The sequence below is a fragment of the Mirounga leonina genome, unplaced genomic scaffold (genome assembly GCF_011800145.1).
Source record: "Mirounga leonina isolate KUSES-001 unplaced genomic scaffold, KU_Mleo_1.0 Mir_173, whole genome shotgun sequence".
NCBI classification, from domain to species: domain Eukaryota; kingdom Metazoa; phylum Chordata; class Mammalia; order Carnivora; family Phocidae; genus Mirounga; species Mirounga leonina.
The window spans coordinates 53,433,596-53,447,977 of NW_023270447.1; the positions used below are offsets into that span (position 1 = coordinate 53,433,596).

Here is a 14,382-nt window from a genome sequence, read left to right on the forward strand (position 1 = left end):
TTCTTAATGCATTATCAGACTGAAGAATTATTTTATTCAAAGTTTGGAAAAAACACCCTCTATAAACCTCATAATGGCTAGGATAGTGTACTGCCTTGTTCACTAAGTGTCTCCTCCACATAGGGACTGACATGTAGTAGGTGCTTAATTAGGTCTCTTGAATGAATGAAATGCCAGGTACTATAGTATGAAACAGCAGTTTAAACAAATAAAAAGGCTGAAAATAGCTAGTCTAGCAAGCAGAACAGAGAAAGCAGAGAGACAGAAGGCTGTTGTTTTTCTGTATGAGCCTTTTAGTACTATTTAATTTTAAAAACTTACATTGGGCACTATTGCCCCAATTTTTACACATAAAATCCTGCATCAGTCACTTAACTTTCTTCTGAAACAACTTGTAGATTTCATTAAAAACACATGAGTTAAAAACAACAAAAACAACACAAGTTGTTAAATTTGGTTGGAAGTACAGAGCTCCTTGCCACAAGATGGGTGAGATGGCTTTGTATTACGTAATTACTCTTCATTTTAAATGCTCTAACTTTACCTTAGGAAGTTAACAAATGAGAACCATGTGTTTATCTCTAAAGAAAGGGTGTGGGAAACACTATTGCTTTTATTTTATATACTTCTGCATAGTTTAAAATTTTTTAGAAGCATGACTTATGTCATTACTTTAACAGTTTTTTAAAACTTCAATCCTCATGATTTTTATTTTCTACTTTATACTAGACTGAGCTCTGTAAAGACAAGGACAACATGTCATTTATTCACAATATCCTTTACAACTGGTGCATGGAATACATTAAATACATATAAGTATTTACCAAATGCATAAAACTTTTTTGTATTGTCCATATGTTCTGAATTGAACATGCACTTTTTTAAAAAATTTTAAACTTTATTTTTATACAGAGAAGGCAGGAAATATAAGTTCTAAAAGATGTCCATAAAAACACACAGTTAAGGTAAATTTCTGGCAGTTAAAGGAATAACCTTTAGCAACTATAAAACTGGACCACTTGTTCTTATTTGTTTCCCAAGAGTTGAAGATAGATGGAACAACAGAACTGAATAAAAAATGAATCCTAAAATCCTAAGTTCCAACTTAGGAGCCAGAAATTCATCTGCCCTCAGTAATAGCAATGACACTGGTAACAACCCTTAGGGGAATTTTCCTTTGTTATAGGAAACCCAAGTATTACTGGCTACTTCTCCATACCGTTTACCTGTGGAAAAGGTGACACATCTATATTGCAATCATTTTCTTGGAGTAACAAAGCATTTCAAGGGAGAAAAAACACATCTATTTTTCTACATGACACAAAAATAAAATCTTAAGGTGGTAGGAGAAAACAGATCTTTACTGAAAAACTGAAATGTTCAAAACACTAATCTTCAGTGAAGTAGCTTAACACTCAAGAATAGTACTCAAAAGATTTCAGTTAATTTTAGTTACCCAGTTAGACACATGAGCCATTATCAAAAAGAGGGTAGAATCAAGGCATCCTAATACTAAAGATTAATTTTTCAGCTACTATCCCAAATTTCACCTTAAATATAAATTTGTGTTTGTCTATAACAAAAGTTTGGCAGATATGTAATTAACTGAAGTATCTAATTTTGAAAAAAAAAAAAAAAGCTTCAAAATGGCTCTATTATTTTTTCAGCTTCAATGATTTGCAATCTGAATTGTATCACTTTTCCTTTATGAATAATGATGTTTACTCACAGATTCAGGGGTATTTCTGGTGAGGTTTCTAACAGCCCTCTCTATTCCCCTCAACCATATTCTTACACAAGGTATCCCATGTCCTTTCCTCTCTAGGGCCTTGAGATCAAAGCCAATGGACAGTGAATGTATAGTAAAGGGCAAAAATTATAAAATTACAAGACAGTAGCAATGAAATTCCAATTTGATAACCGCCTAAGATGCAGTCTACAGTGACCTACATAAACTTATATAGGCAAGGACAATTATAGCCTAATTTCTTGGCCCAAACAACAACCACAGAAGCCATTTGGTATAAAATTCTTTTGAATATGAACTAAGTTATAGCATAAAAGCAAAAAAACGTAAAGGTCTATATTACTCAATTAGTATACATCCACATGAAGGTTTTTAAATTGGGATCTAAAAAAGTATTTACCATATTCTTTTATGTTTTCATTTTGATAACTTACAGAAATCTGTATAACCACACTGAATCATCTCAGTAAGAACCTTAAATCCAAGTGGTACCAAGTTACTTCATTGTCCGTTTTTGTTTATGATCAAGTTGGCACCAAGTACTACTACTTGTCACAGAAGAGCCTTGACCATGAAAATGACATAGGTGTGAACTGAAGGCCAAATAACCTCATAGGATGTGATGTACAAATGAAGGTTTCCCAGTAGTCAGAACAGAGAAAAGTGGCATGAGTCATAATCCACAGTAGTGTACTCACGTCAAACAAACTAAGAGTCAGTACCATTTTTTTTTAAAGATTTTATTTATTTATTTGACAGAGAGAGACACAGCAAGAGAGGGAACCAAGCAGGGGGAGTGGGAGAGGGAGAAGCAGGCTTCCTGCTGAGCAGGGAGGGGCTCGATCCCAGGACCCTGGGATCATGACCTGAGACAAAGGCAGATGCTTAACGACTGAGCCACCCAGGCGCCCCGAGTCAGGACCATTTTCATATTGTAAGTGGTGACCCGTTTTTACAAGGCAATATCATTTATCACATTAAATAAATGTTGATTTAGATTTTATTGCTTTGTGTTTGGTTTGTATTTCACTTGCAATTTTCTTTTGGATATAAATTTAGTTCTATATGATTTTATATCTAAGAAGTTTGTACCTAGCTTTGTTTGCCCACATTAAATAACATGATATATATAATATTTTAAACACTGGAATTCTGGGCATGCAAGAGTTTTTTACTAAAATAGGCCCAAGTTTACTGAAGTTTATACAACTCTTTTTACATGATATCCTGTATGATATCCAGGCAAGTTGCTATGATTCACTATACTTTGTATAATATAGGACGATACTGCAAAACCTACATGATGTAGCATCCTATCTTCTTCCAGTGATAAATCCCTTTGCTAGGCAATCTCTCAGCATTTAGTTCATACTAAAGCTTACTAGGGCAAATTAAGAATCTGAAAGGTTTCCCTCCATTAATCAGTATCATCAAATATCCACTGAAGACTTCTTACAGGCTAACAAGAAGGGATTAAGAAGCTCGAAAGCATCTCTGCCCCCTCTTCAAGGACTGTCCTAATTTAGTTGGGTGTAAATACATGAAAAGATAACAAAAGCTAACATACAAGTTTAGAATGACTACTGGAAACTCAACTTCCATAGGAGTTGAAAGGAGAGAAGATTTTAGTTGTCTTCTCCCATCCTCAGACTATCCTAATTGCAATTTTAAGATACCCACAGAAGGGGCACAGTCAATTAAGCATCTGACTCTTGGTTTCAGCTCAGGTCACGATCTCACAGGTCCTAGGATCGAGCCCTACTTCGGGTTCCACGCTTAGCATGGAGTCTGCTTAAAAGATTTTCTCCCTCTGCCTCCCCCAATGTGTGCATACAGGCTCTCTCAAAAAAATAAATAAATCTTAAGATACCCAGAGAAGAGCAAGAACAACAGGAAAAGAAGAGAGGAAAGATGGAAGGAAAGGGAAAAGGTACAAGACATGCTCTAAATGAATTTACTGTTAAATAAATATTTATGAATACCTTTACCATATAAGGTGTAATGTGCTAGAGATATTATAACATCTTAACACAACTACTTGACTGAGGTTTTATACCTACCTTTAAAGATCAGCTAAGGTTTAAAAGAGGTTTAAAAGAAGTTAAGTACTTATCCCACATTATATATCTAGTAAGATGCCAGAGCCAGGACCCAAGTCCTGGTCAGCCTGGCTCTAAAGATTTTCTACTATAATATACTGTTTCTTAGACCTTATTCAGAAGGTTAGACAGGGACTTTTGAGCTTGGCACAGGTACAATGGGAAAATACTATCAAAAAGTTAGGTTCTCTCTTGCCTCGTGAAACTTATAATCTCAAGTGGGCAATGAGTTATATAATAGTGTATTATTATAAGAGATAATGCATGTGAAGTCCATGCAGTTCCTGGCACATAAGAAGTGCTCAAATATTAGTTGCTACTGTTATATTATATACCAGAATGCTATATGGGCTACACAGAAGGGGAAATTACAGCAGAGGTTAAAGAGGTAAGAGACTATTTTTTATTATAGTGATAAGAAAGAGATGAAATGAAGAGGTAATATGTACACTGGGTTTTGAATGACTGGAATTAATCTTACAGTGGCAAATTTGAGGACTGGGGATGGTGAGGACTTAAGAGTAGCATGAGTAGAAGCATGGAACCAGGAACATGTAGGAACAGGAGGTGGAAAAGGCAGGTTGGCATCAAATCAAAGAGAGCCTGAAATCCCCTAATAAAAAGTTTTACTTCATCCTACAGGCAAATGTAAATCATTAAAGGTTTTTCACTGTTAGAGATGCCATAAGGTCATTTATTAAAGGTATTCTTTTATAAGATGAAGAGAATAAATTCAGGAAATATATGAGGGCACCAGAGATAGTTAAGATGCAACTTATATGACAGTCAAAGTGAACATCAGAGGAGTGTGAGAGATCCTATTAAAAAAAGACACCACACACACACACACACACACACACACACACACACACACACCAGATTTGGCAGTTTAGAAGTTATCACCCAAAAGAACTCTCAATTTTCAAACTTCAGTGGCTCAGAGAATAACAGTCATTAATAGAAACAGAAAAATGAGATAAAGAGATGGGTTTGAGGAGGAATGAAATGATAAGTTCAGTTTTAGTCATGTTGAGGTTGAGTTTCAGGGAGCCATCTAACTGGCAAAATCCAAAAGGAAAGAGTGTGGGACTAAAGCTAAATACGAAAAGATATATATATATATATAAAGAAGGGGAGTGGTGTGGAGGGAAGGAAGAGTCACCTACACAGAAGCTTTAGCTGAATCCGTGAAAATGGTGAGGATTACTGGGAGGGAGAGGGAGTAAGGTCATAGTCTCAAAGGAAACACCATGTAGTCACGAGTATGGGTGTTGTATTAACTCTGGGAAAGAGTAAGAATGTTTTTCTTTGAAATATGCAAAGCAGAGAAAGTAAGTATAGGTGAAATCACTAAGAACTATCGAAGACCTTTTTCTATAAAGAAGGGAGCAGGCTGTATTAGATACTGAAAGCTAATGAAAAATATTCTACTGTGGGGATTTAACTGAAAATCAAGGAGTCAATAAGAAGACTTTGAATAGTTATAGAAATCCAATTAAAGTTAGACAAAATTTAAAAATTGTGATATATACAGCCATCTCAATATTATGACCTCTAAGAGTACTAGAAGCAGAGAAACCAGACAATGGGGCCCTGGGGAATGGAAACGATAATGGGACACAGTACAAAACATCCTATGACAAAAAATTCAGTAAGTGATAGCAAAATCAGTGTTGAAGAAGCAGATACAAGACCTACACTGGAGGATGACATAGGCAAAACTAGAAAGGTACTAAATGGCCAGGAAAAATGGAGAAGTAGAGCTCAGACCAAAATGAGAGAAGAAAAGTTCAGAAGTGATAGAGGGTGAAGGTAAGAAAACTGTGGTCAAAGAGAAAATACTTTTAGGGGTGCCTGGGTGGCTCAGTTGTTAAGCATTTGCCTTTGGCTCAGGTCATGGTCCCAGGGTCCTGGGATTGAGCCCCGCATCGGGCTCCCTGCTCCGTGGGAAGCCTACTTCTCCCTCTCCCACTCCCCATGCTTGTGTTCCCTCTCTCGCTATGTCTCTCTCTGTCAAATAAATAAATAAAATCTTTAAAAAAGAGAGAGAAAATACTTTTAAATTCAATTATTTTGGAGGTAGTGCAGCCCTCAGTAATGACAAAGCCAAAGCAGTATAGTTTAATGGCTAAAGTAGAGATGAAATTCAATGGAAAAGGAGGACATGTAAATGCCCTCCATGCCCATTTGGAAGAGTTCCATGAGTTCCTACTCCACAGTGCCTGAATGGAACACTATACATCTCAAAGTACTCGATAAACAGCAATGGAAAAGCAACCTATACGTCATCTGTTCTTTTGTTCATTCCTTCAATTATTTCTTCATCTAACAGTTACTGAGCACTTTTTAGAATGTGAAGTACTGGGCGCCTGGGTGGCTCAGTTGGTTAAGCGACTGCCTTCGGCTCAGGTCATGATCCTGGAGTCCCGGGATCAAGTCCCGCATCGGGCTCCCTGCTTGGCAGGGAGTCTGCTTCTCCCTCTGGCCCTCCTCCCTCTCATGCTCTCTGTCTCTCATTCTCTCTCTCTCAAATAAAATAAATAAAATCTTAAAAAAAAAAAAAAGAATGTGAAGTACTAAGAGTGGAAATAGAGCAGTTTCTTTAGTAACAACAGCTAAAGTCTGTGAAGTTCTCACTATAGCTAGGCATGATTTCAACAAATTTGCATTTAACTCATTTAATCTTCAAAAAAACTCTATAATAAAGGTAGGTACTTTCATTATCTTCATTTTATAGATGAGGATATGGGAACTCAGAGAGACTAAGTTCAATGTGAAGAGTTAAATATAAGTGGTGGCACTGGGATATAGACTAAGACATTTGGGCTCCATAGTCAAGTTCTTCATCACACTTCACTATCTCTGGGAGGAGAATCTTTACTTTTTTGCCAATCAAATTAACATTTAATTATATATATATATATATATATTTTTTAAGATTTTTATTTATTTATTTGACACAGAGAGATAGACGGCGAAAGAGGGAACACAAGCAGGGGGAATGGGAGGGGGAAGAAGCAGGCTTCCCACTGAGCAGGGAGCCTGATGCGGGGCTTGATCCCAGGACCCTGGTATCAGGACCTGAGCTGAAGGCAGATGTTTAATGACTGAGCCACCCAGGTGCCCCTAATTACATATTTCTAAATGTTCTATCTTCTGCATACATTATTTAGGAAAATACATATAAAGATTCTCTTGTATCACATGTATTTTAAATATCAAAGCTATCAGAGTCTAAGACTTTTAAAACTTTCTTTTCTTATTTCTTCTGAGCAAAAGCTCAGAAATTCCAAAATTGAATCAAATTAGGTACCCAACCTTAAGGAGTCTGAAGTTACATATACTTTAAAAGATAAACAGAAAGAATATGATAAGGACTTAGTGAATTGTACAAGAGGTATGGCATCCAAAGAGAGAGATCACTTTGAGTTTGGGGTATGGGGAGGGAGGGGTCATTCAAGGGAGGCTCCACAGAAGAGGTCAGTTCTGAACTGGGCTTTGAAGAAAAGGGGTGGTATACAAAGGCAGAATGGAGGCAGACGCCATATCAGAGAGAAAGAGAGAACATCATGTGCAAGAGTGTGGAGACCAGAAAAGAAAAGATGTGTTGAGAGGAAATTAACAGCAGCACTCTAGCAAAAAGTTGATGGAGAGATATAACGGTAGAAATGACTAGAAAGGCAAGTTGAGAATAGATCACAGAGAGACTTGAATGTCAGTCTCACCAACCATGGAGGGAATCTCAACTGCCACATTCAGGCTAATTCTTTTTTGTTGTTGTTGTTAAGATTTTATTTATTTATCTGACACAGAGACAGACAGAGAGAGAGAGAGAGAGAGCGTGCGAGCACAAGCAAGGGGAGAGGCAGGCAGAGGGAGAGGGAGAAGAAGCAGGCTAATTCCAGGACCCTGGCATCATGATCTGAGCCAAAGGCAGACACTGAGCCAACCAGGCGCCCCCAAGCTAATATGATTCTTAAAACACTTACCATACTGAATCACAAATTTGCTGAAATGACGCCACATTCATTTATTAAATGGACTAAAATTAAAAAGAAACCTTTAGAAATTACGAAGTTGCTTTTAAAAACATAGCTCAAAGAGTAACTTACAGATCTCCTAGTTCAACTCCATATTAATTTCTTATAGTCTCTTAATAACCACATCCTTGAATAATGTTTTTTAAGCCTCTGTTTGAACACTCTCAAGTGATGGGGAGTTCACAATCTTGTAGGAGCTGGGATACCCTACACCACCTTACCACCTTATCTAATCAAGCCAGTTCCTGGTATAGGACAAAAATAAGTAGAGAAAATGTCATCATGGCATAAAATGTCACTTTTGTACAACTCAATCCTATCAATCAAAATAATTAAAAAAAATCCTCCAATGCCATAATATAAGCTTTCACTGAAGAATAAACATGGAAAACTATCCTCAGTATGAGAGAGTAGACATTCATGGTTTTTGTCACCCAGCACCTTCTTTTTGCCTTTTCTGACTTTACTTGGTGGGGACCATCTTCTACCCTATCAGCAAAGTGTTTCTGGTGAAGACAGCTACAGCAGTGGAACATGTGACTGTGAAATTGTGATTGGTCAGTATTAAGAAAATGACTGGAGCTAAGGTAATCAGCGGTAATCCTATTAGTCCTACCACGGTCCAGAAAGAACAATAGCTTCCTGTAGACTTGGAGCTCCTAGAATGTTCTCCTAATAGTAGGTTATACATCTCAACAATGGGAGGCTGAAATTGCTGCAACCATCTTACTACCACAAAGAGAACCTATCTAAAAACAAAGCCACCCAGAAGAAAAGAGGCATAGAAATAGAAATGGTGGATCTGGGTCCTCATGACATTGGTGAAGTGCCTACTTCAAACCACATCTCAGCCAGATTTACTTTTTTCTTAAACCAGTTTGTTTTTTTTCCCTATTACTTGCATCCCAAAGAGTCCTGGTTAACACATATGGTAACTGCCAAATCCTATAACAAGAAAAGTAGGTCAACCTCTCAGCACTTATTATCATGCATTAGTGCATAATTTGGTTATATCAATAACCAACTACAGATACTAAATTTAAAAATGATCTGGCACATTTTAACATAGCATTTCACATTCAATATCGCCTTGCACTGTCTTATTTTAAGATAAAAATCAGTATTTTACCCTATAGAAAGCACAAGAAAATGCTTTATAACTTTACTATATAACATTATGAAGGCAAGAATAAGCAACTCAGAACTAAGAAGTTTTCATTACATCAGATCACAGTTATTTTAAAAAACAGAAAACAAACAAAAAAACTAATGAACTATCCAGAAGCCACATAAAGACTCTTACTTGAAGCTGAAGAGTATGTCGAAGAATTGTTTCTTCTAAGGCATGGATCCACTTCTCTCGCTCATCAGCATCACGAGCTGGAATAAAAGAGTATAAAAATTAAAATGTTAATTTCTACAATATAGCTTCATGTTTGAAAACAAAAATTTTAAACCTCAATACTAATAAGAAAGGTTTTTAGTTGTGCCATTTTCTTAACAGGTTCACCTTCCTATCTTTTCTAAACATGCAATCTACTTGCAGCAATTTACAACAAAGGGAATAATTATGCTCAATAATAGCAAGCTACTTTCTCACTGAGAACAACTAGAAAAGCTGGAATAATTATTTAAAAATAACCGGTTGAAGACAATAGAAAACAACAAGGTAGTAAAGAATTAACAGGCCAAAATCTAGGAGAAGACAAACATTTAGAAGATAAGCCTCATATTTAAGGACACTTTTCTCCTGGAGGAATTGTAAATTCCAGGAGAGGACACTCATTAAAGAAAATTTGACAAAGTATTCTCCATGCATACATGGATAATGTCTGATGGAAGATGGTAGAAGCAGGAAAGAATAGAGCAACAAAAACAATAAGCCCACAAAACCATAAGAAACCTAGGAATAAACCTAACCAAAGAGGTGAAAGACGAGGACTCTGAAAACTATAAAACACGGATGAAAGAAATTGAAAAGGACACAAAGAAAGACATTCCATATATGCTCATGGATTGGAAGAACAAATATTGTTAAAATGTCTATTCCACCCAAGGCAATTTATACATTTAATGCAATCCCTATCAAAATACCACAAACATTTTTCACAGAGTTAGAACAAACAATCCTAAAATTTGTATGTAACCACAAAAGCAAAGCAAAGCAAAGCTGGCATCACAATTCCAGACTTCTAGTTATATTCCAAAGCTGTGGTGATCAAAACAGTATGGTACTGGCAGAAAAACAGACACACAGATCAATGGAATAGAATAGAAAATCCAGAAATGAACCCACAACTATATGGTCAATTAATCTTTGACAAAGAAGTAAAGAATATTCAATGGGAAAAAGTCTCTTCAATAAATGGTGTTGGGTAAACTGGACAGGAACATAGAAAAGAATGAAACTGGACCACTTTCTTACACCATACACAAAAATAAAATAAAAATGGATTAAAGACCTAAATATGAGACAGGAAACCATCAAAATCCTAGAGTAGAACACTGGCAATAACCTCTTTCTAACTAAATATGTCTCCTGAAGCAAGGGAAACAAAAGGAAAAATAAACTACTGGGACTTCATCAAAATAAAAGCTTCAGCACAGTGAAGTAAACAATGAACACAACATAAGGCAACCTATGGAATGGGAGAAGATATTTGCAAATGACATATCTGATAAAGGGTTACTATCCAAAATATATAAATATATAAAGAATTTATACAACCCAACACCCAAAAAACAAATAATCCAATTAAAAAGTGAGAAGACATGAACAGACATTTTTCCAAAGAAGACATACAGATGGCCAACAGACGCATGAAAAGATGCAACATCACTCATCATCAGGGAAATACCAATCACAATGAGCTATCACCTCACACCTGTCAGAATGGCTAAAATTAACAACACAAGAAACAACAGGTGTTGGCAAGAATGTGGAGAAAGGAGAAGCCTCCTCCACTGTTGGTGGGACTGCAAATTGGTACAGCTACTCCGGAAAATAGTATGGAGGTTCCTCAAAAAGTTAAAAACAGAACCACCCTAGGACCCAGCAATTGCACTACTAGGTATTTGCCCAAAGGATACAAAAATACTGATTCAAAGGGATACATGCACCTCAATGTTTATTTATCGACAACAGCCAAACTATGGGAAAAGCCCAGTGTCCATCGACTGATGAAAAGATAAAGAAGATGTGGTCTGTGGGGGGGTGGGGAGGGTGTACACGTACATGTGTGTACACACACACACACACACACACACACACTGGAATATTACTCGGCCATAAAAAGGAATGAAATCTTGCCATTTCCAAGGACATGGATGGAGCTAGAGTGTATTATGCTAAGCGAAATAAGTCAGTTAAATACAAGTACCATATGATTTCACTCATATGTGGAATTTAAGAAACAAAACAAACAAGCATAGGGAAAAAAAGAGAGAGGCAAACCAAGAAACAGACTCTTATTAAGTAAGAGAACAAATTGATGGTTGCCAGAGGGGAGGTGAGTTGGGGGACAGGAGAAATAGGTGATGGGGATTAAGGAGGGCACTTGTGATGAGCACCGGGTATTGTATAGAAGTGCTGAATCACTAAATTGTATACCTGAAACCAATATTATACTGTATGTCAACTGAAATTTAAATAAAAACTTAAAACAAATTTTTTAAATGATAAGTATGTGGGCAAAACTAAATGAATACTAACTACATAAAATACTATCTTGTGAGGTTGTAAATAAATACATACAAAATTAAATACAAAACAATTGCAAATAGATTGGGAAAGAGGAAATGGAGTTAAAGAATTCTCAGGTTCTGCAATGTTTGGGAAGAAGATAAAACTACCAGTTAACATTAGATTTTGGCAACTGAAGGATTTGTTATAATTTTTAGAGTAATCGCTAGAAGGTTAAGTGTTTAACTTCCAAAATAATAAATTTAAAAATTCAATAATGAAAAATAATCCAAAACCTGACAAGAAAGAAAAATAGAAGAAACAGAGTATGAAGGGGTGCCTGGGTGGCTCAGTCGTTAAGCGTCTGCCTTTGGCTCAGGTCCTGATCCCAGGGTCCTGGAATTGAGCCCCACATCGGGCTCCCTGCTTGGTGGGAAGCCTGCTTCTCCCTCTCCCACTCCCCCTGCTTGTGTTCGCCTCTTGCTGTGTATCTCTCTGTCAAATAAATAAAATCTTAAAAAAAAAGAGTATGCAAGACAAAAAATATATGGTAAGATGATAAATTTTTAACCCTAAAATACCAATAATTAAATTAAGTGTAAATGAAGTATGTAAATGTTCCAATTAAAACAAAAAGGGAGGGACACCTGGGTGGCTCAGTTAGTTAAGCATCCGACTCTTGATTTTGGCTCAGGTCATGATCTTGGGGTGGAGAGACTGAGTCCCACACTGGGTTCTGCTGCCGTGGGCATGGAGCCTGCTTGGGATTTCTCTCCCTCTGCTCCCTCTCCCCTCAAATAAATAAATCTTAAAAAAAAAAAAAAAAGGGTTTAGGGACGCCTGGGTGGCTCAGTTGGTTAAGCATCAGACTCTTGGTTTTGGCTCAGGTCATGATCTCATGGTTCCAGGATCTAGCCCCACAACCAGTTGCACGCTCAGTGCAGTCTGCTTGTTCTTCTCCCTCTGCTCCCACCCCCACCATTTAGCATGTGTGCATACTCTTTCTCTCTCAAATATACAAATAAAATCTTAAAAAAAAAAAGTTTTTTTAAACAAGATTTTACGATGCTTACAAGAGACACTTACTAAACATAAGGATACAGAAATATTAAAAGTAGGAGTATAGAGAAAGACCAAAAAAAAAAAAAAATTGATCATAGAAACACTAAATTCCAAAAAAGTTGCTATTATTAAAATTGCATAAAATAGACTTTACCAGGAAATCAGAGGCTCACTTTGCAAATACAAGAGGTTCAAGTCATCCAAAAGACAGAATGTAAATTTCTATGTAACTAATAACATGGATTCAAAAAATGTTCTATATGGCAAAAACATATAGACTATAAGGAAAAATAGACAAAATATCACAATCATAATGGCAGATTTTTTTTTTAAAGGTTTTATTTATTTGACAGAGAGAAAGACAGCCAGAGAGAGAACACAAGCAGGGGGAGTGGGAGAGAGAGAAGCAGGCTTCCCGCGGAGCAGGGAGCCTGATGCGGGGCTCGATCCCAGGACCCTGGCGCCCCATAATGGCAGATTTTAATACATCTCCTTCATTAATCAATTAGACGAAGCAGACAAAAAATTAGTAAAAATCTAGAAGATAAAGGGGTGCCTGGGTGGCTCAGTCATTAAGCGTCTGCCTTCGGCTCAGGTCATGATCCCAGGGTCCCGGGATCGAGCCCCGCAATGGGCTCCCTGCTCCGCAGGAAGCCTGCTTCTCCCTCTCGCACTCTCCTGTTCCCTGTCTCACTGTCTCTCTCTCTGTCAAATAAATAAATAAAATCTTTAAAAAAAAAAAAAAGAATCTAGAAGATATGAACAATCCCTGATATAAACTTGATCCAATGGATATACATAGAACACTACACAGAACAAATATGAAACAGACATTCTTTTCAAACACACATAGAACATTTCTCAAAATTGACCATATAATGAATCCTAAAACAAGTCTCAACAAATTTCAAAGGATTGAAATCATACAAACATATTTATAGTGAAAATATAAGCTAGAAATCAGTTACAAAAGTATAAATTAGAAAATATTCAGATGTTTGGGGAAAAAAACACAACTAGATAATCCACTGGTCAAAGAAAAATATCCCACTAGAAATTAGAAAATGTTTAGGGGCGCCTGGGTGGCTCAGTCAGTTAAGCATTTGGCTTCAGCTCAGGTCATGATCCTGAGGTCATGGAATTGAGGCCTGCACAGGGCTCCCTGCTCAGAGGGAGAAGCAGGCTCCCTCTCCCCACCCTCTACCCCCATTAGTGCATCTCTCTCTCTCTCTCAAATAAGTAAAATCTTGAAAAAAAAAAAAAAAAAGAAAGAAATTAGAAAATGCTTAGAACTGCATAAATGAAAATAAGACATATTGAAACTTGCTGGAGGCAGTTTAAAACAGTACATAAAGGGAAATTTATAGCCTAAAATCCATGTATAGAGAAGCTAAAAGGCTGAAAACAACAGGAAATTAAATTCAAAATGAGTAGAAAGAAAATGATAAAGAACATAAAATAATCAAATAGAGAGCAAATATAAGATCAATAAAATTTAAAGTTGGTTCCCTGAAATAACTAATGAAATTAATAAACTACCTACGTACTGTAGGTAGGTAGGTAGGTAGGTAGATTGAGGAAGTGCTTGAAAAGAATGGGGGGCATGTCAAAAGGAAACAGGAGTCAATCTGAAGGAGTTCCAGTGGCCAACGCCTAAAGAATTTGAGCCACAGAATGATAGTACTGGGCTATAACCCACTGAATAAAATAAATATCCAAGAATCTAATAATGATATAAGTAATTAAATAAGT

General features: G+C 36.7%; 1 protein-coding gene across 7 annotated transcripts in view; it reads right to left on the minus strand.

Moving 5' to 3' along the window:
• OSBPL9 (oxysterol binding protein like 9) overlaps nt 1-14,382 on the minus strand; it is a 186,685-nt gene that overhangs the window by 76,034 nt on the left and 96,269 nt on the right. For all 7 annotated transcript variants that reach the window (XM_035018578.1, XM_035018577.1, XM_035018576.1 and 4 more), the window contains one exon: nt 9,190-9,266. In XM_035018578.1, coding sequence (XP_034874469.1) covers nt 9,190-9,266 — 77 coding nt within the window. The remainder of the gene's footprint in view (nt 1-9,189; nt 9,267-14,382) is intronic.